The sequence below is a fragment of the Diorhabda sublineata genome, chromosome 9, assembly GCF_026230105.1.
Source record: "Diorhabda sublineata isolate icDioSubl1.1 chromosome 9, icDioSubl1.1, whole genome shotgun sequence".
Taxonomy (NCBI): Eukaryota; Metazoa; Arthropoda; class Insecta; order Coleoptera; family Chrysomelidae; genus Diorhabda; species Diorhabda sublineata.
This window is the reverse complement of record NC_079482.1, coordinates 4,344,224-4,364,324: the sequence shown is the minus strand read 5'-3', so window position 1 is coordinate 4,364,324 and position 20,101 is coordinate 4,344,224. Positions and strand designations below refer to the sequence as shown.

The 20,101-nt window shown below is 33.8% G+C and overlaps 1 protein-coding gene across 1 annotated transcript in view; it reads left to right on the top strand.

Moving 5' to 3' along the window:
• Positions 1–20,101, top strand: part of LOC130448620 (uncharacterized) — a 35,283-nt gene that overhangs the window by 12,964 nt on the left and 2,218 nt on the right. Inside the window, exons 2-10 of the mRNA XM_056786053.1 lie at positions 9,272–9,361; positions 10,455–10,723; positions 10,794–11,004; positions 11,122–11,411; positions 13,174–13,297; positions 14,290–14,513; positions 16,251–16,440; positions 16,499–16,677; positions 18,395–18,656. Of these exons, the coding sequence (XP_056642031.1) occupies positions 9,277–9,361; positions 10,455–10,723; positions 10,794–11,004; positions 11,122–11,411; positions 13,174–13,297; positions 14,290–14,513; positions 16,251–16,440; positions 16,499–16,677; positions 18,395–18,656 (1,834 nt within the window). The 5' untranslated portion in view covers positions 9,272–9,276. The remainder of the gene's footprint in view (positions 1–9,271; positions 9,362–10,454; positions 10,724–10,793; positions 11,005–11,121; positions 11,412–13,173; positions 13,298–14,289; positions 14,514–16,250; positions 16,441–16,498; positions 16,678–18,394; positions 18,657–20,101) is intronic.

The window sequence follows — 20,101 nt, the reverse complement described above, 5'->3', positions numbered from 1 at the left end:
GCAAGTGAAGAATATGGAATTTTCTTGATTATGTCAAAAATAAAACATTTGTTTGATTATTAGCAAACGATAAACATAGATACACATATCTTGGAATCACAGTAAACGCGAAACGGGACCAGGCATCAGAAATACGATCACTGATCATAGAAAGAACTCGAGCTGCGTTTAACAAGAAACTATATACCAGCGAAGATATTTCTTCACAACTAAAATCAAAACTAGCGAGGTGCTACATATTTTCTGTTTTGTTTTACGAAGTACAACCAAGGCTACTTTAAGAAACTGGAATCTATCCGAATGTGGAAATTTCGGCGTGTTTTGAAAATATCCTGGACGGAGCACATCACCAACAGTAAAGAAAAACTGAAATTGGATCTGAAACACAGTAAATAAGATAATAATAGCCTTGTTAATAGCCAACGTTCCTAACGGATAAGACAATGAAGGATGACGAAGGAACGCTCTTGAAAATTTGAAGTATTTATATAAGAATAAGAAGTTTTGGGCTTTTTTCCAATCATGATCTGAATGTTAGGAAACTAACCCGGATCACTTTCATTGCTGTTCAGAATCTGATCGAATTAATCGGGTCGTAATCGTATGATAGCATCTTGCTGTCCTGGTAGGATAACGGGTAAATGTGATCAGCTGACTCACTGTATCATTTGTCTATGAACTTTAGAAATAATTTATTCTCTTTAAATGACTAGAAAGTATAATAGAAGAATTGAAGCACAGAAAAGTAATAAAAATCAAAAGTTCTTGTAGATCATGTTTTAAATTTGAAATTTCCACCGAAAATTGAACCAGACATTAGGAAACTATGATCTAAATCTCGTTCTAGGTTAGGATCCGCAATCAGCTAATAGGTGATCTTCCTGATACCAGGTTAGAGTTTTCAAAAAGCACTTAAGCAACCAATTACAGACTAATTTCACATATTGAACAGCATTGAGAGCTGTTGTAGTTCTTATTACTTGGTTTCCTACAATCCCTGCTCAAACATGAAGTATTTGTGGCTATAATATAAAAAGACTGGTGCTTTCAATACTTTATTTCGTTTGAAACAGTAGTAAAAATCTTCTTCTGTGAAACGGATTCAAATTTTGTTTCTTCTAGTCTAGATTTCACATTAAACAACAGATAGAAATAACACGACACACGATTCGGGGAATAATGCGGATGGTATAGCTCTAGGAGCTTGAAGCCCCTTGATAGAAAATACGGATTGATCCAAGGCATTGGTTTGGTGAGGAAGCAATGAATCCAACTCTTTGAGTTTTTTCCCTACAGATTCAACAATTATAAGTATATTTAATCGATAGTTAGACTGAATCAGATTACGAATTCAAATCTTGTTTCTTCTAGTCTAGATTTCACTTTAGGAAACAGATAGAAATCACACGACACATGCTCTAGCTCTAGGAGGCTGAAGCCTACAGATTCAGCAATTATAAGTATACTTAACCGGTAATCAGACTGAATCAGATTACGGATTTGTTCGATGTCATCATTTGTTTTTTATGTGGACTGTCGAAAATGTTCTAAACGCCTTCTTGGCCATATTGAAATCACTAAAACACTTAAAAATACATGCACCATCATACATTTTTATAAATTATATTTAGATGTCAGAATCTTCTTGAGTAAACAGTTTTCTTTTGAACTGCGAATTGGGCAACGTATTATCTAATTGAGTCCAACAATTTAGTATGTCAATGCTAACATATAATTGATTTACTATGTTTATACTTTCATTATATGTAATTTTCGTGGTAGCGCCATACGTATTTGCATAAATAGTCATTGGTACCATTTCTAATGCTAGGGATATTAGTATTGATGTTTTGAAATTTTCGACCTATGGTAATTAGAAAAAAAATTCACATACAGAATTTTTTATACTGGTAACACTGTGCATATAATAGATATTTTTTTAAATATGTAATTCTACCACTTTATACTGATTGTTCATTGAGGTACAAGTGATATTGATGATGATCGATGATTTAACTCCAATAAATATTATAGACAAGACCACAAGAGCCGCAAATAAATTTTTGCTAGTAAAATCAGCAAAAGGAAGCGAAAAATTTTACTCACAATTTATGGACTGGAAGGACAAAGATAAAGCTAGCAGCTTCTTAGAAAACCTGGTAGCCAATTGTCATTTTGATGAGTTATCTAAAAAATTGGAACCTCCAAATCTGCACTATCTATCAAAGATAAAGTTTTTACAAATCATTAAATAAACTATGCAACAAATCTAACAAAATAACTAAGAACGTAATTGATGGCGCCCTAGGTGTTCGAAACGTCGTCCACCATTTTCTATACGAGGATGATCCCAGAAGTACCTGGCCTGACCTAGAGATGTGCATGATCTATACAGCATGTGTTTCAAGTTTGAAGCCGCCAAGTTGTTTAGTATTTGCTTGGGAGCTATCGATAGTTAACGTTTTCAAGCAATTTGTAAACATGGAAAAAATTTGTCATTATTATGTGAGACAATAGTCATATTTGAAAAGTCTTGGCTCAACCAAAATAAAAGCTGAACTGGATTCTACTCTTGGGGAGACTGTTTCTTCGTTATCAACAGTGAACTATTGGGTCGCTGATTTCAAACGAGGCTGTATGACCTGCGAAGATGAAAATGAAGTGACAACACTAAAAATGTTGATCCTTGACCCGAGCTAACAATGGCGGTGTGTGACGTCAACTCTCCTGTAGTCCATTGACAGTATAGTAGAAATAAAACAGCTTTGTACAAGTTTAAAAAACCCTAAATATTCCTATTAAATCTTTGCTGCTATTTTTGTGCAATTGAAAGTTCTGCAAACTCCTTAGAAGTATTGGATGGTCAACTAAGAACAGCTTCAGAGGTAAAACAAAAATGGCCTCTAGAAACACGTGGAAACTATTTTCTGTTCACCACTAGAGGGCGTATTCGAAATCATAGAATTGAGAAAACTAAATTTTTCGAAATTTACGTAATTATGTCGTAATATACGATTTTTCTAAAGCAAAAAAATTACCTTTATTTTAAATATAGATAAAGATTTATTTGAATATAATAATAAATGGAAATAAATTACTCTTTATTAGGATACTATGTACTTTTGGGTTCACCCGCTATTTCCATCTTATATTGATAAGGGCTGAGATATACAGATAGAGGTCGGAAACTTTTCGATAACCCCGGTAATGTGAATGTAGTTTCAATATCTACGCTGTTTGACCACATTAATTTCCTACACTAATTACTTATATTCTTTATTGAATTTTAATAACAATAAAACATAATAATTATTATGATTTTTATTCCTCATATTATAAAAAGAAAATAAATGTTAAGAAAAAAAATTAGATGGAAGTTCAACCTTGATAGCTACGTAATTTTTTATACAACTTAATTTTCAATAATGAATGAAATTATTATTTCAAGGGTAATTTAAACAAATTAATACTATTGGTATGAAATTCCTCGTGAAGCAACGTCTAGTTTACTTCGCTGTTGCAATCGGCTTCAACAGCTGATTTACAATGTCGAAGAATTTTTGTTTTTCAATGTAGCAACTATTACTGTACAATTTCGTACCTAGTAAGATGACTAAATAAATTACTAACTATTAAAAATGTGTCATTTAATGATGATACAAAAGGTGCATCTTTTGTTATCAACGACGAAAACCTAAATACATAACAAACCTCCTATTTCGTTATGCTACAAGGTCACAAGGTCAAGTTCTGTTTATATTTTCGATTTAAAGTCGCAGATGGAACTGTCGGCATAAATAGAAATTAAGTTGGTAACACGAAGCGAAAGTAAATAATTTAACATATTAATATTGCATTATCAATGTGCATATAAACCTTATAAGTACATTGTACTATTGACACGATTTTATTATTGACTTTTTGGTCTCGATTAAATTAAATTAAAACTGCTTCGCCACCATATAGCCCTGATCCGACTCTGTCTGACTATTTTTTGTTCGCAAAGCTGAAGGTCGAGTTAAGGGGTAAAATATTTAACAGCGACAATGAAATTAAACAGACGGTGTACGAATATTCTGAGCCCCAATTATATTTCTATGGTAGCATTGAAGTTTCAGTCAGACGTTCTGAAAAGTGCGTGGAAATAATTGAAAAATAATCAGTTTTTATTTATGTTTGGTTAAAAACTCATGGACCGCACTACCTAATTTCGGAAACGTTCATTTGATTTACACTTGTGCGTTGAAATACCAAAAATATTTTCACATTCAACGTTTGTTTTAATATTTTTCCGAAATAGCCCTCTTCCAACGAAGTAGGGTTTTATCTTGTCAAAGAAATACTTGAACATTCTTTCAAGTATAAATTTAGTTCGATGTTTCTTTTGAATGTTTTCATCAATAATTTCGTTTGAAAAACTGATCTTTGACATTTTTTTTTCGTCAAATTTTATATGTAAGATTTACAAAATTGTTTCGTAACAATATTTTTTTGTTTTTTACTTTATTTCCTTTACTTTTCTTGCTTGTTTGTTTGTGACAATCCGCCATCTCCTTTTAAACTCAAAATATACTTCCGGAACTGGGATTTGAGTGTTTAAATCATATGTTTAATTTTATTTTAAGTTTAATTCAACTGATTTTATAAAAAGGATGTTTGAAAAATTATTTTTATACGGTGTTATTTCTGTTGAAGAAGTTGAATACAAACACGTATGGAGGTCAAATAGCTGTTTATTACATAATATTTTATTTCATACATAATGTTTCACCATAAATTGTCATAATTCATTCGTTTAGAATTTAGAGTACACAGTATTTTTGTTTGTATGTGCATTTAAAATACTAATGGTTAATATATTTACCCTCAAGGAAAATTATGCCTCATATACAATGAACTTCTATGTTTTTTGAAAATAAAGAGACTAACAAGTTTTGTTTTTTAATTCAAAGCTGGTTTGTATAAGTCTTAGAGATCATCCTCGTGATGGTGGTCCAATCCTTTTTATTCCATTGCATTCTCATCACAAACTCAGTACCAATTTAAATCTGAGATCGTTTCTGCCCAATGAGAGTTTGTATCTTCAATATTTTTTGCATTTTCTTCTGAAACTTCTCGAGAACCTTGACTTTTGGATCTCGATTGGATTGTGTTATCAATAAGGCCGATGTATATGAATCAAGAAGCTTTAAGTGCAATACAAGACGCAATATAATATGAATATTGATATTTTTTGATAATTTACTGACTAAACACAACGTTACAAAACTTTTTTCAGTTAAATTTCCCACTGCGAACGCGTGTTCAATAAGATTTATGATTCCATCAAAAGGTGGGTTGTTCATTTAAAAGTGGTCATCACAAGTCTTTGAAACTATCCACGTGAACATAGTCCAAAAAGTATAATCCTTTTCATTCCACTGCATTTTCATCACAAACTCAGTACCAATTTAAATCTGACATCGTTTCTGTCCAATGCGAGTTTGTATCTTCAATATTTTTTGCATTTTCTTCTGAAACTTGTCGAGAACCTTGACTTTTGGATCTCGATTGGTTTGTGTTATCAGTAAGGCCGATGTATATGAATCAAGAAGCTTTAAGTGCAATACAAGACGCAATATAATATGGATATTGATATTTTTTGATAATTTACTGACTAAACACAACGTTACAAAACTTTTTTCAGTTAAATTTCCCACTGCGAACGCGTGTTCAATAAGATTTATGATTCCATCAAAAGGTGGGTTGTTCTTTACACGTAGTCATTACAAGTCTTTGAAAATATCCACGTGAACATAGTCCAAAAAGTATAATCCTTTTTATTCCATTGCATTCTCATCACAAACTCAATACCAATTTAAATCTGCGATCGATTCTGTCCAATGCGAGTTTGTATCTTCAATATTTTTTGCATTTTCTTCTGAAACTTCTCGAGAACCTTGACTTTTGGATCTCGATTGGTTTGTGTTATCAGTAAGGCCGATGTATATGAATCAAGAAGCTTTAAGTGCAATACAAGACGCAATATAATATGAATATTGATATTTTTTGATAATTTACTGACTAAACACAACGTTACAAAACTTTTTTCAGTTAAATTTCCCACTGCGAACGCGTGTTCAATAAGATTTATGATTCCATCAAAAGGTGGGTTGTTCATTTAAAAGTGGTCATCACAAGTCTTTGAAACTATCCACGTGAACATAGTCCAAAAAGTATAATCCTTTTTATTCCATTGCATTCTCATCACAAACTCAATACCAATTTAAATCTGCGATCGATTCTGCCCAATGAGACTTTGTATCTTCAATATTTTTTGCATTTTCTTCTGAAACTTGTCGAGAACCTTGACTTTTGGGTCTTGATTGGGTTGCGTTTTCAGTGAGGTCACTGTCAATGAATCAAGAAGCTTTTAATGCACCACAAGACGCAATATAGTATGAATATTGATAATTTAGTGACTAAACACAACGTTACAAAACTTTTTTCAGTTAAATTTTCCACTGCGAACGCGTGTTCAATAAGATTTATGATTCCATCAAAAGGTGGGTTGTTCTTTACACGTGGTCATTACAAGTCTTTGAAACTATCCACGTGAACATAGTCCAAAAAGTATAATCCTTTTCATTCCACTGCATTTTCATCACAAACTCAGTACCAATTTAAATCTGACATCGTTTCTGTCCAATGCGAGTTTGTATCTTCAATATTTTTTGCATTTTCTTCTGAAACTTGTCGAGAACCTTGACTTTTGGATCTCGATTGGATTGTGTTATCAGTAAGGCCGATGTATATGAATCAAGAAGCTTTTAATGCAACACAAGACGCAATATAATATGAATATTGATAATTTAGTGACTAAACACAACGTTACAAAACTTTTTTCAGTTAAATTTCCCACTGCGAACGCGTGTTCAATAAGATTTATGATTCCATCAAAAGGTGGGTTGTTCATTTAAACGTGGTCATCACAAGTCTTTGAAACTATCCACGTGAACATAGTCCAAAAAGTATAATCCTTTTTATTCCATTGCATTCTCATCACAAACTCAATACCAATTTAAATCTGCGATCGATTCTGCCCAATGAGACTTTGTATCTTCAATATTTTTTGCATTTTCTTCTGAAACTTCTCGAGAATCTTGACTTTTGGATCTCGATTGGATTGTGTTATCAGTAAGGCCGATGTATATGAATCAAGAAGCTTTAAGTGCAAAACAAGACGCAATATAATATGAATATTGATAATTTAGTGACTAAACACAACGTTACAAAACTTTTTTCAGTTAAATTTTCCACTGCGAACGCGTGTTCAATAAGATTTATGATTCCATCAAAAGGTGGGTTGTTCTTTACACGTGGTCATTACAAGTCTTTGAAACTATCCACGTGAACATAGTCCAAAAAGTATAATCCTTTTTATTCCATTGCATTCTCATCACAAACTCAATACCAATTTAAATCTGCGATCGATTCTGTCCAATGCGAGTTTGTATCTTCAATATTTTTTGTATTTTCTTCGAAAACTTCTCGAGAATCTTGACTTTTGGATCTTGATTGTGTTGCGTTTTCAGTGAGGTCACTGTAAATGAATCAAGAAGCTTTTAATGCAACACAAGACGCAATATAATATGAATATTGATAATTTAGTGACTAAACACAACGTTACAAAACTTTTTTCAGTTAAATTTCCCACTGCGAACGCGTGTTCAATAAGATTTATGATTCCATCAAAAGGTGGGTTGTTCATTTAAAAGTGGTCATCACAAGTCTTTGAAACTATCCACGTGAACATAGTCCAAAAAGTATAATCCTTTTTATTCCATTGCATTCTCATCACAAACTTAGTACCAATTTAAATCTGACATCTTTTCTGCCCAATGCGAGTTTGTATCTTCAATATTTTTTATATTTTCTTCTGAAACTTCTCGAGAACCTTGACTTTTGAATCTCGATTGGTTTGTGTTATCAGTAAGGCCGATGTATATGAATCAAGAAGCTTTAAGTGCAATACAAGACGCAATATAATATGAATATTGATATTTTTTGATAATTTACTGACTAAACACAACGTTACAAAACTATTTTCAGTTAAATTTCCCACTGCGAACGCGTGTTCAATAAGATTTATGATTCCATCAAAAGGTGGGTTGTTCATTTAAACGTGGTCATCACAAGTCTTTGAAACTATCCACGTGAACATAGTCCAAAAAGTATAATCCTTTTTATTCCATTGCATTCTCATCACAAACTCAATACCAATTTAAATCTGCGATCGATTCTGTCCAATGCGAGTTTGTATCTTCAATATTTTTTATATTTTCTTCTGAAACTTCTCGAGAACCTTGACTTTTGAATCTCGATTGGTTTGTGTTATCAGTAAGGCCGATGTATATGAATCAAGAAGCTTTAAGTGCAATACAAGACGCAATATAATATGAATATTGATATTTTTTGATAATTTACTGACTAAACACAACGTTACAAAACTATTTTCAGTTAAATTTCCCACTGCGAACGCGTGTTCAATAAGATTTATGATTCCATCAAAAGGTGGGTTGTTCATTTAAACGTGGTCATCACAAGTCTTTGAAACTATCCACGTGAACATAGTCCAAAAAGTATAATCCTTTTTATTCCATTGCATTCTCATCACAAACTTAGTACCAATTTAAATCTGACATCTTTTCTGCCCAATGCGAGTTTGTATCTTCAATATTTTTTATATTTTCTTCTGAAACTTCTCGAGAACCTTGACTTTTGAATCTCGATTGGTTTGTGTTATCAGTAAGGCCGATGTATATGAATCAAGAAGCTTTAAGTGCAATACAAGACGCAATATAATATGAATATTGATATTTTTTGATAATTTACTGACTAAACACAACGTTACAAAACTATTTTCAGTTAAATTTCCCACTGCGAACGCGTGTTCAATAAGATTTATGATTCCATCAAAAGGTGGGTTGTTCATTTAAACGTGGTCATCACAAGTCTTTGAAACTATCCACGTGAACATAGTGCAAAAAGTATAATCCTTTTCATTCCACTGCATTTTCATCACAAACTCAGTACCAATTTAAATCTGACATCGTTTCTGCCCAATAAGAGTTTGTATCTTCAATATTTTTTGTGTTTTTTTCTTGGATTTTTGAAGATTTGGCAGCCACGTATAAAAAGTTTAGCACTAGGAGGACTGTAGAACCTCACCGTATATCTTCGAATTAAATTGCATCATAATAAATATAATAGTTTTCTAAATTTGTTTCAGGTAACATGTTGCTTACATGTGTTGTGATAATTTGCAGTCTTTCTTTACACGTGCAAGGAAATATCATCTACACCGAAGCAATAGATAATGGTGAGTACTTTACATTTTGGTACAACCATTGTATATCAAAACAAACCAGGTCATCTAAGAAGCTTAGTTTAAATGTTTTTCAGTAAGCTTTCCGTCTTAATTGGATTGCTTCAACATGCAAATTTTGATTTTGAGATTTTGTATAGTTTGAAGCGTAACGTGCTGCGTAGGATATTCAACGGAACTTTGTTCATTACCTTCAATTCGTTCCTAATTCTGGCTGATATCATTGAAAACGCTCAATCTTCAAATGATCCAATGAAAATATTGGATGTCTTAAAGTCTGATGAATAAGCAGCGAAAAAATATTGATATTTGTGATAATTATCCACCAGGGATTCACAATTTAATCAAGTCTTTCGAAATAGTAGGTATAAAGTCTCGCCACTCACAGATTCACCAAGAGCAAGTATATTAACCAGCAAATCATACTCCCAGAGGATATAGTGCACCACAAACTCAATAAAAAGGATTAATAACTACATAACAATGAATATCTGTTGAGAAAAATGTACTCAGGTATTGAGGTGCGAGATCTTAAACTACCTGTAGTTTAAATAAAGTTCATTCTTCAGGATTCTCTGACCAAATAGCCGATAAAGTTTTTCACAAGTACGAGCTGTCTATACAATACCACATAATTTCTCAGTAACACTAGCAGTTTCTTCGGAATTCTTGATCTAAATATCACGCGATAAAAATTTGAAAAGCCCCATTTGGAAGAACGTTGGGATCAAAACCACCAACAGCTTGAAAAATGACTAAATAGCTTGTTGTTAATTGTTAAACAGATCAAACCATTAGCGTAGTTAAAATGTTGTCTAGTGTGTAATTAAACTTGCCCTTCACACAGCATACACCACAACCGGCTGGAGTCTCATGTGTAGAAGGAAGACCTAGGAAATTTTGATAAATTAGTTTCTTTGAATCAATGAGAAAGATAGATTTAAAGGATGGCGATTGGGAGTACCGAGAAGACGAAAAGGGAAACAACAGCAGCTGTAAAAACCCGTGGAGAAATAAATATTTTCATTATTATTTTGCTTAATAGTAGTTATGAGTCGATGAGTTTTAATTGTAATTCTTTTTTTAGAACTGGATAGAAATCAGACCGAAGAATATCACGTGGAATACGTTCTTTTAGACAAACATAACCCTTGTAAGCGAAACTGTATTTTGGGAAGCCCACCCATGATCTGCAGATACCAATTCGATGTTGAATATTACCATACTTTGAGCAAGGCGTGTTTTGATTGCCCTTATAACATAACGGACTGTTTTCGAAAAGACTGCATACCAGGTGATGGTACAAAAAGAGGAATAGTCACCGTTAACAGAAAAATACCAGGACCAGCAATTGAGGTATAAGTTTATCAGCACGATTCCGATTGTATCTCTCATTAATTTTTGTGTGTTTTACTTCAATTTGTAGGTTTGTCATAATGATACAATCGTAGTGGATGTTTATAACAAAATGACGAGCGAGGCAACAGCTATCCACTGGCACGGGCAGCATATGAAAGCAACTCCTTATATGGATGGGGTTCCTTATATTACTCAATGTCCAATTCTACCTGGAAACACTTTCAGATATACCTTTAAAGCTGACCAGCCCGGAACGCACTTTTGGCATTCACATATAGGTAATAAAAGATTTATTCCCATTCCCTCTCTGCTCTTTTTGTGGATTCGAGCTAAATCGTTTCCATTCGTTATTCTATGGTCTTCTTCTAAAAGATTATTTTTTTTATTGTTTCTAGGTATGCAAAGGGCTGATGGTTGCTATGGTCCGTTGATAGTGCATGTACCAGAAGAAGAAGACCCGCATATTGGTTTGTACGACTATGATTTAACAAATCACATTATGGTGATTATTGATTGGGTAACTCAGCTTGGTAATGAAGTATTTTTATCACATCATCACAATGACGGAGATAATAAACCACCGACTTTGTTAATAAATGGATTTGGTAGATATAAGGAGTTCGAAAATGAAACTGGAGATGGCGTTCCGTTTTTTATGCCACCTGCTAGATTTAAAGTTGAACAAGTAGGTATTTGGAGTTGATTATTTTCCTAATACAAACGAAAGAATATTTTTGATTTGTGCTGAATAATTTTGAATTCTTCTTATTCTAAAGTTTCACTCAATCATTCAGGGAATTTAGTTAGTTTTTATGAAAAACGAAAACATCTATTGACAAAGCTGTTTTCGTTGTTGTGTAAATATAAAGTTAACTGAGAAGCGGGTGACGCGATTGTTTAATGCTGATCAAAAGCTCTCTTGCATTACAAATTTTAATGTTTGGATTTGGATAAATAAATTATTTGCTTGATACGTCGGTCGAAAGTGTGTACGCAGTAGCAGAAAACATGCAAAAACATGCTTATCAACATTTAAACTTGAACAAAAGTGCTTTCAACTGTTGGTGTATCTTCAGTTCTGTGAGCCAATTGGTTCTTTTACCCCAGGTAGGTAGCTAACCTCGCCTGGGAACCCTCCTCCTTTATCCGGGCTTGGGGATGGACGAGAACAGACTTCCGATAATAGTCCTAGAAAACTTCTCCAAGAAGTAGAAGAAGAAGAAGACTTTCAACTGGCTATGAAGAAAAATCGTATACACAACACCAGTTGAAACCTCGGTCCTGCGTGTCATGATATGCACTATTGATTTCATAGTGGGCAGTAGACAAAATAAGTTTGGGAGCCCCTGATGTAGACGAATGTTCCGTACTTGCCGAACTCCATATCAAAAGTCGGGAGTAAAATATTCAAAATTTGACTGCTGCAATCGAAAGAAACGTAAGAACTATTTCCATCAAAATTCGTTACTAGATCGAAGAAATATTGTAACGTTTTTTTTTTGTATTCATTTTCACTCTATCTATTTTTTATCATTTAAATATTATACAACATACTTGACTTACAGTAATTTACTTATAAATATCGATTACTTTTACTTATTCAATCTTTTCAATACCAATATTTGTTTAAAACTAACTTTCTTCGTTTACACAAATCATTTATATACCCAAATTAAATTCTACAAAGTTCTAGAACAGAAAAATACACAATAAATAAATAAATAGAAATTATTTAATCGAAATACTGTAAATAAACCGCCTGCTACAATAAAAAGTTTTGATAGGAAACATCATTTATAGTGAAAAATGTGAAAGACGCCGCCTGAAAAGCACCGCGCGAATTCGCCGAATTTTTAAAATTCCATAGTAGCTGAACTGGGCCGGAATAGGGAACCATTTTGCTTACTGGTTCGTTCCTGGAACTCATGGATAGCCGATACTAGATGTCTGTCTTTACTAAGTACTGATGATGGGGTGGATAGCCGCAAATTTAACTCCAAAATCCTAGAATATCACCTCTACCATGTTCCTGATAACTCGCCAATCCAACTGGTTACTTGTTATCTCGGTTATAGTTTATTTACTTATGTTGGCTTCCAGCAGGCAGAGTCAGCCTCTTCTCGTAACTGGTTTACTTCTTGCTGTAGGTCGTGGAGGACTCCTTCAAAAAGCGCTAATCGATTTTGGTGGACTACTTTCGATTTGCCATTGGGAATCTTGTGATAACTTGAAATAACTAATTGAGTTTACACAAATCATTTATATACCTAAATAAAATTTTACAAAGCTCTAGAAACAAAAAAGAAAAGAAAAGAAAAGAAAAAAGAAATTATTTAAAAGAAATACTGTAAATAAACGGCCTGCTATTATAAAGAGTTCTACAAGGAAACCTAAAAGCGCTTCCGCCGTTTATAAAAAATGTGTTTTTAAGCAATTTTCTATTTTAGGGTTACCGTTACCGATTCAGAGTAATAAATGCTGGTTTTTTAAATTGTCCCATAGAGATGACCGTAGACAATCACACAATAACCGTTATTAGTTCGGATGGAGCTGATATAAAACCAAAACAAGGTAATTTAATTAGAAAAAATCAACTAATCAAATTGTTGTTGATAACATTTATTTGTGAATGGATATGACGTAATTTTAAACAAGGGGTTAATGTTTCATAATCAAACTGACTATTATTAATTAATATTTATAATTTCATTTGAATAACAGTTATAATTTAATAGTAATTAAGTAACTCATCCATAAACCAATTCCGTTTATTCACCATATTATAATGCTGAGTCTAGCGTCTTCAGGACGTAAAAGGACGTGATTTCCAGTACTATGTGAAAAACGGGAGATCTAGAATCACTTTTAGTGCAGCTGTTGGGTATGATTTCATGGCCCCGGCGGCATATGTGCAAGCCAGTCTATGTACCTTCAAAAGATTGTTCCTCGTAGTATTCAGACTAGTTCTAGTACCCCAAACCACTGCCCCATATATTACGATTAGTCCCACAATTATCGTGTACATCCTTAGTAGGATCTCTGGATTACAGCCCCAATTTCTCCCTGCCAAGTTTCTGCACGCCATCAGGACATTTGTGGCTTCATGTGCTTACATCCTTTTCGTATTTGTTCCAAAGGAATTTACTATTAGTGTGAGTCCTAGATATTTTCCCTCTGTCGTCCATTCAATAAATTTGAGTTTGAGGGTCCTGGGAACTATGCCACACAGTTTATTCTCGAAGCATCCTCTTACGTAGATGACTATACCCTGACAAGGATATGCAGAATTTAGTTAGCCTACATAAAAGTTGTCTACCACTAAGCTCCAGACAAGTGTGGACATCCCCTGCTAGGAGTAATTGGAAAAGTGTATTGCCCTACTCTTATTTCTGCTGTTCTAGTAGATAGCAGTTGTGCCATCCATTTGGAGGTTGTCCTTTCTACTCCTCTCGCGTCTAATGCTCTTTTGACAGCCTCCGTGTGGAGTATTGTCCATGTCTAAGAAGCCGCCTAATAATAATGTTTGCACCAATTTAATTATTAAATAATGAAAATTCTTTTAGCAACTTCTTTGGTAACTTACGCAGGAGAAAGATTTGATTTTATATTAAACGCTGATCAACCCAAGAATGTTTATTGGATTAGATTTAAAGGTCTCATGGATTGCGATGAAAGGTTTACTAAAGCCTTTCAAGTAGCTGTTTTAGAATACGAGAATAATGGTTTGGCAGCTGATGCTACGCCTCTTGAAGAAGTTACATATGAAAACGCACATGTCGATGGTTTGGTGAGTATTATTATTAATAATAACAAAACCTACACAGGTTGAGGTAACTTGGTGAGGTTAGAAAGTTAGGATTCTACATGATTTAAAGGAAATTAGTACCAGAAATGCAAAATGAATGTTTTATGCTAATCTGAAGTGATGTTCACAATGGTTGGGATTAAGAAAATCACCACAACTAACGCCAAACTCTGACTCGTTTGGCAAAAAGTAATTTTGTGTGGAATTCTGAAAGAAGTCTTCTTTAAAAACTGTTACCAAACTACTACAAGTGAAGTCTGTAGAGCACCATTAGGAGACTAACGGTTGGGTTGGGATGGAAAGGCTTCTCACAAGCATTTTCTGAACAAAAATCTTAATTTTACAAAAAAGACACGAGCTTTAAGCAGAGAGAGAAGCTCGTAGGATTATGTTGGAGCAAAATAAAGACATTTTTTTGGAGATCTGGTGGTTCCAGAAATGACCCTGATATAGAAAAAACTTCTGCAGAGTTAGGATTGTGGTAAATTATAGAAGGGTAGTGTGGTATCGATTGAAATAAGGGACGCGTAAAAATGACTTGGCAAAATGTAAGAGATTTTGTTTTCGAGTGGCTGTATTATTCCCTGTCGACGGTCATTTGGCTGATGAATTGGTTCACTAGGTTTCAGGAAAAACGCTTGCAGCACCGTCGATCGATAAGGTGATATTTAAAAACGGGTTTCAAGTAATAGAAATGGGGATATTATCGAGGAAGGCAAGTTCATTTTCTGGGAGATCTTCGTAGGTTACCACTAGTAGCCGGAGTAAGGGATAAGGATTCTAGGGTGCGTATCATGGTATCGGCATTGTAAACTCGGAATTGAGGTTATTTCAATTTTGATATAAACGATGTAATCATAAGTAGATTGTAAAAACGGTGTTTGCGACCTTGTTTCAATAGAGACACCCTTCTTTATAGAGTAACATTTGAGAAGAAGGAATACTGTTATCTGTATTGTTCAAATTATGTCGTCTTTGTCGTCTTTGATGTATGACATCCTAGATTGTCACTCCACCTTTTACGTGCTCGGAATCTACTGCGTCTTCCAATAGGAGATTTATCCCTTGCTAATTTTACCAGTCTATCGTCTGTTGTTGTGATACCCATTCGTTAATGTTTGACATAGTCTGATGTTTTCGCTACTTTCTCTGTCTCCAATTTTTTTCCCAAGATCCGCCTTTATAGGTCTGATTGTCGCTTTGTAAATTGGCGCCTTTGTTTCTTGTCTCAAGTGTTTGTTCTGCTATACCACGTTCTGAAGACCTTATTTGTTCTAGCTACTTGTCCTCTTACCTCGTCTTCTACGCCTCCATAACTGGCAATGTCAATTCCAAGGTTTTTCTTCTCCTCATTTCCTAATTTATTCAATCGTCAATATTCTCTAAGAATGCTTAAAAATTTAGACGTTCCAGACAATTTGGATAAAAGTTCTCGTAATTCTTTGAAGGAGGACTGAACTTCGACTACTATCCATACTTTAAAACGAAACTCCATTACATCAATACAATGTATTTAGTTTCACGGTCCTTGATCCATTTCAATCCAGTCTCCTTTTCTATAGAGCTAAATAAAGGTTTTTATTTGGCTTACACAAACTGATATTTTACGTAATTAATTTCTATGTCAATATTAAAACACGGAATGTGAAGAGGTTATGTCTACTATTAGTGACGTCAGCGTGAATGACAATTTAACCAACTGTATAATATTTTTTGCAGCAAATCAATCCGCTGAATATTGGTACTGAAGGTAACGATTCGTATGTTGTATTACCTCAACTCGAATCGGTTGTACCATGGGATGAAACATTAAAAGAAATCCCCGATTTCCAATACCACATCGCTTACGATTTTTATAAATTGGATAACATAGAATTTCACCGTCCTCCTTATTATGGGTTTTACACTGGTGAGTAATTCACTTATAAACACAATTTAAATATCTGAATATTTATTTAATATTCTAGTTAATAGCACAGAACAAAGAGTTCTAACTCCTCAGTTCAATCACATTTCCATGACAATGCCATCTATACCGTTATTGCCACAACGGGATCAGTTACCTGATGATGCATTTTGTAACAAAGAAACCATGAAGGACAGTAATTGTACTGATTCTCATTGCCAATGCCAGCATGGAATCCAGGTAAGCTTCAATTAGATCTTACAATTGAACTTGTAATATAAACTGTTTTGGACCTTCAGTCTCTGAAGATGATAACCATGCTATCGAAACGCGCGTTGGACAGTGTAATTGTGTAGTGGTACACCTCAAAGTTTGTAATACGAAGAATCAACTATTTGGAGAAAAATATAATACCTTCAAAATTATATATCTTGCAACCGCATTTGAAATTTAAAAAAAACTCGAGGTTGATAAAGATTTTTAAGTGTTTTGAGGTTAATAAAAATCTGCAAGTTATTCATTATTGTACATTTTTTCTATAGGAAAGCGAATTCCATTGATAAATATCGTATTTTTATTATTATTTTTTTTTATTTGCAACGTTGTCAAGTTGTAATTTCATTTTTCATTTGAGTATGAAAAGTTCTGTGCTTGACAGCTGTTGTTTTTATTATTTAACCTAACTTTTGAATTATTTTCCGCCTGAACCACAATGACAAGTATTTTGATGATGTGCAGTGTTACCAACATTCTTATTTGTAATCTTGGTGATTTGAAAAATCACTAAAAGTATCGTCATCGTAACATAATAATGTTTTACGTACGAATCTGATACTACTAGATTATTTTTTGTGAGGTAATTCAAAATTGAAAATAAACAATAAAAAACCAACGAGTTTTGGTAGTTAACATTTACAAATAAGATAAGAAATTAATACAAATACAAATACGATGTACAAAACTTCATCGGTGATTAACGTTCATGTGAACCTTACCAAAACTGGAAATATGATTAGAGCTGAGGTTACCGAAATTATTTTTTAAGCAGACTACTTTTTAAAGGTGTACCACTAGTATATTTTCATCATGTCCACGAAACTTATGAAAAAATCAAAACCTAATACATCTATTGAGACCATCCATATGTTTACTTAGACCACTTTGGGAACTGATTTAAAGTATAATATACATTTTTCCTGTTCATATGGTTATTTAGGGGTTAAATTAGCAGACTATTTATATACGAGGATGGTCCCAGAAGTACCAGACCCAACACAAAAAACACAAAAATGTTTCAACGTAGCTCCATGCGATGTTCAATAACCATTGACCATTTTTTTATGTCTGGGAACGGAAAATATTCCGAGGGAGATAAATCTGGCGTATAAGGGTGCATGAGATAGCAATTCAAACCTTAATTCATTAATTTTGGCCATTGCAATAACGGATGTGTGAGCTGGTGCATTATCTTAATGAAGCACCACGTTCTTCTTAGCCAAACGCGTCCGTTTTTGCTTGATTTCTTCGCTCAAAAGGTGCCTTTAATAGTTATTCCATTATCAATGTTAGTCAATGGAAATTATCCCACGCGCATCCCAAAAAACCGACGCTTGTAGATGGAACGATCTTTGCCTCCTTTGGAGCCGGTTCTCCTTTTTCAAACCATTCTTTTGATTGTTCTTTTGCTTCCGGTATGAAGCGATGGACCCACGTTCCTTCCATGATTATGAAACAGCTTTATTTCTGTGAAAAACTATAAAAATGACAACAAAAGCAGCTCCAGGTTCATTCCCGAACATTTATAGAAATAACAACAAAAGAAGTTAACCATATGTCCAAAACCGGCGGAGAAGTGAAATGTAAGATAGCGACCGATCTTCAAAAAATGTCACGCGTTCTTCATTTCATTCGCTTAGTTCTCTTTTGAATGTGTAATTTTCAAACTAATATTTTTTAGATACCACTAGGAGCAGTAGCTGAATTCATATTTATCGATGAAGGTGTAGCGTATGACGCAAATCATCCTATCCATTTACACGGACATGCTTTCCGCGTGGTTGCAATGGAACGAATTGGAGCGAACGTTACTGTTGATAAAGTTAAACAGAGAGACGCCGATGGACTTATAAAGAGGAATTTAAAGAGCGCTCCTTATAAAGATACTGTCACAGTACCTGACGGCGGTTATACAATCGTTAGATTCAAAGCTGTGAATCCAGGTGAGTCACTTAATAAAATCCGAAAATTCTTGTTTTTAAATGTTTTGTATTGTAGTAGATTTTTGAAATTTTGGGACTTGAAATTAAAAAAAAAATGAGAAATTCGAGAGAAACTGTTGTAACAAAAAAAGAGTTTTAAAATTCTTCTTCTTCTTCTTCGTCTTCTCCTTCGGCCCAATGAGGATTTATCGCGATTTATTTATATTAACCTGTGCGCCATTAACGAGCTCAGAATAAACCACACTTTCTACGACCATAAAGAACCTCTTAAGCTCAAAATTTTCACTGTAAAATGGATTCATTCACTCAAAAGCATTTTGCATTGCGAATAACTCGAAAACTATGAGGATTTTGACACAAACCGTCGGGACAAACTATGTGGAATACAACATTCTGTACAAAAAAGGCTACAATTTTTCCCTAACCTCAAAATTTTCACCGTAAAATGGATTCATTCACTCAAAAGCATTTTGCATTGCGAATAACTCGAAAACTATGAGGATTTTGACACAAACCGTCGGGACAAACAATGTGGAATACAACATTCTGTACAAAAAAGGCTACAATTTTTCCCTAACCTCAAAATTTTCACCGTAAAATGGGTTAATTTACTCAAAAACATTTTGAAATGCGGATAACTCGAAAACTATGAGGATTTTGACACAAACCGTCGGGACAAACAATGTGGAATACAACATTCTGTACAAAAAAAGCTACAATTTTTCCCTAGCCTCAAAATTTTCACCGTAAAATGGGTTAATTTACTCAAAAACATTTTGAAATGCGGATAACTCGAAAACTATGAGGATTTTGACACAAACCGTCGGGACAAACAATGTAGAATACAACATTCTGTACAAAAAAGGCTACAATTTTTCTCTAACCTCAAAATTTTCACCGTAAAATGGGTTAATTCACTCAAAAACATTTTGAAATGCGGATAACTCGAAAACTATGAGGATTTTGACACAAACCGTCGGGACAAACAATGTGGAATACAACATTCTGTACAAAAAAGGCTACAATTTTTCCCTAGCCTCAAAATTTTCACCGTAAAATGGGTTAATTTACTCAAAAACATTTTGAAATGCGGATAACTCGAAAACTGTGAGGATTTTGACACAACCCGTCGAACAAACAATGTGGAACACAACATTCTGTACAAAAAAGGCTACAATTTTCCCTAACTTCAAAATTTTCACCGTTAAATGGGTTAATTTACTCAAAAACATTTTGAAATGCGGATAACTCGAAAACTATGAGGATTTTGACACAAACCGTCGGGACAAACAATGTGGAATACAACATTCTGTACAAAAAAGGCTACAATTTTTCCCTAGCCTCAAAATTTTCACCGTAAAATGGGTTAATTTACTCAAAAACATTTTGAAATGCGGATAACTCGAAAACTATGAGGATTTTGACAGAAACCGTCGGGACAAACA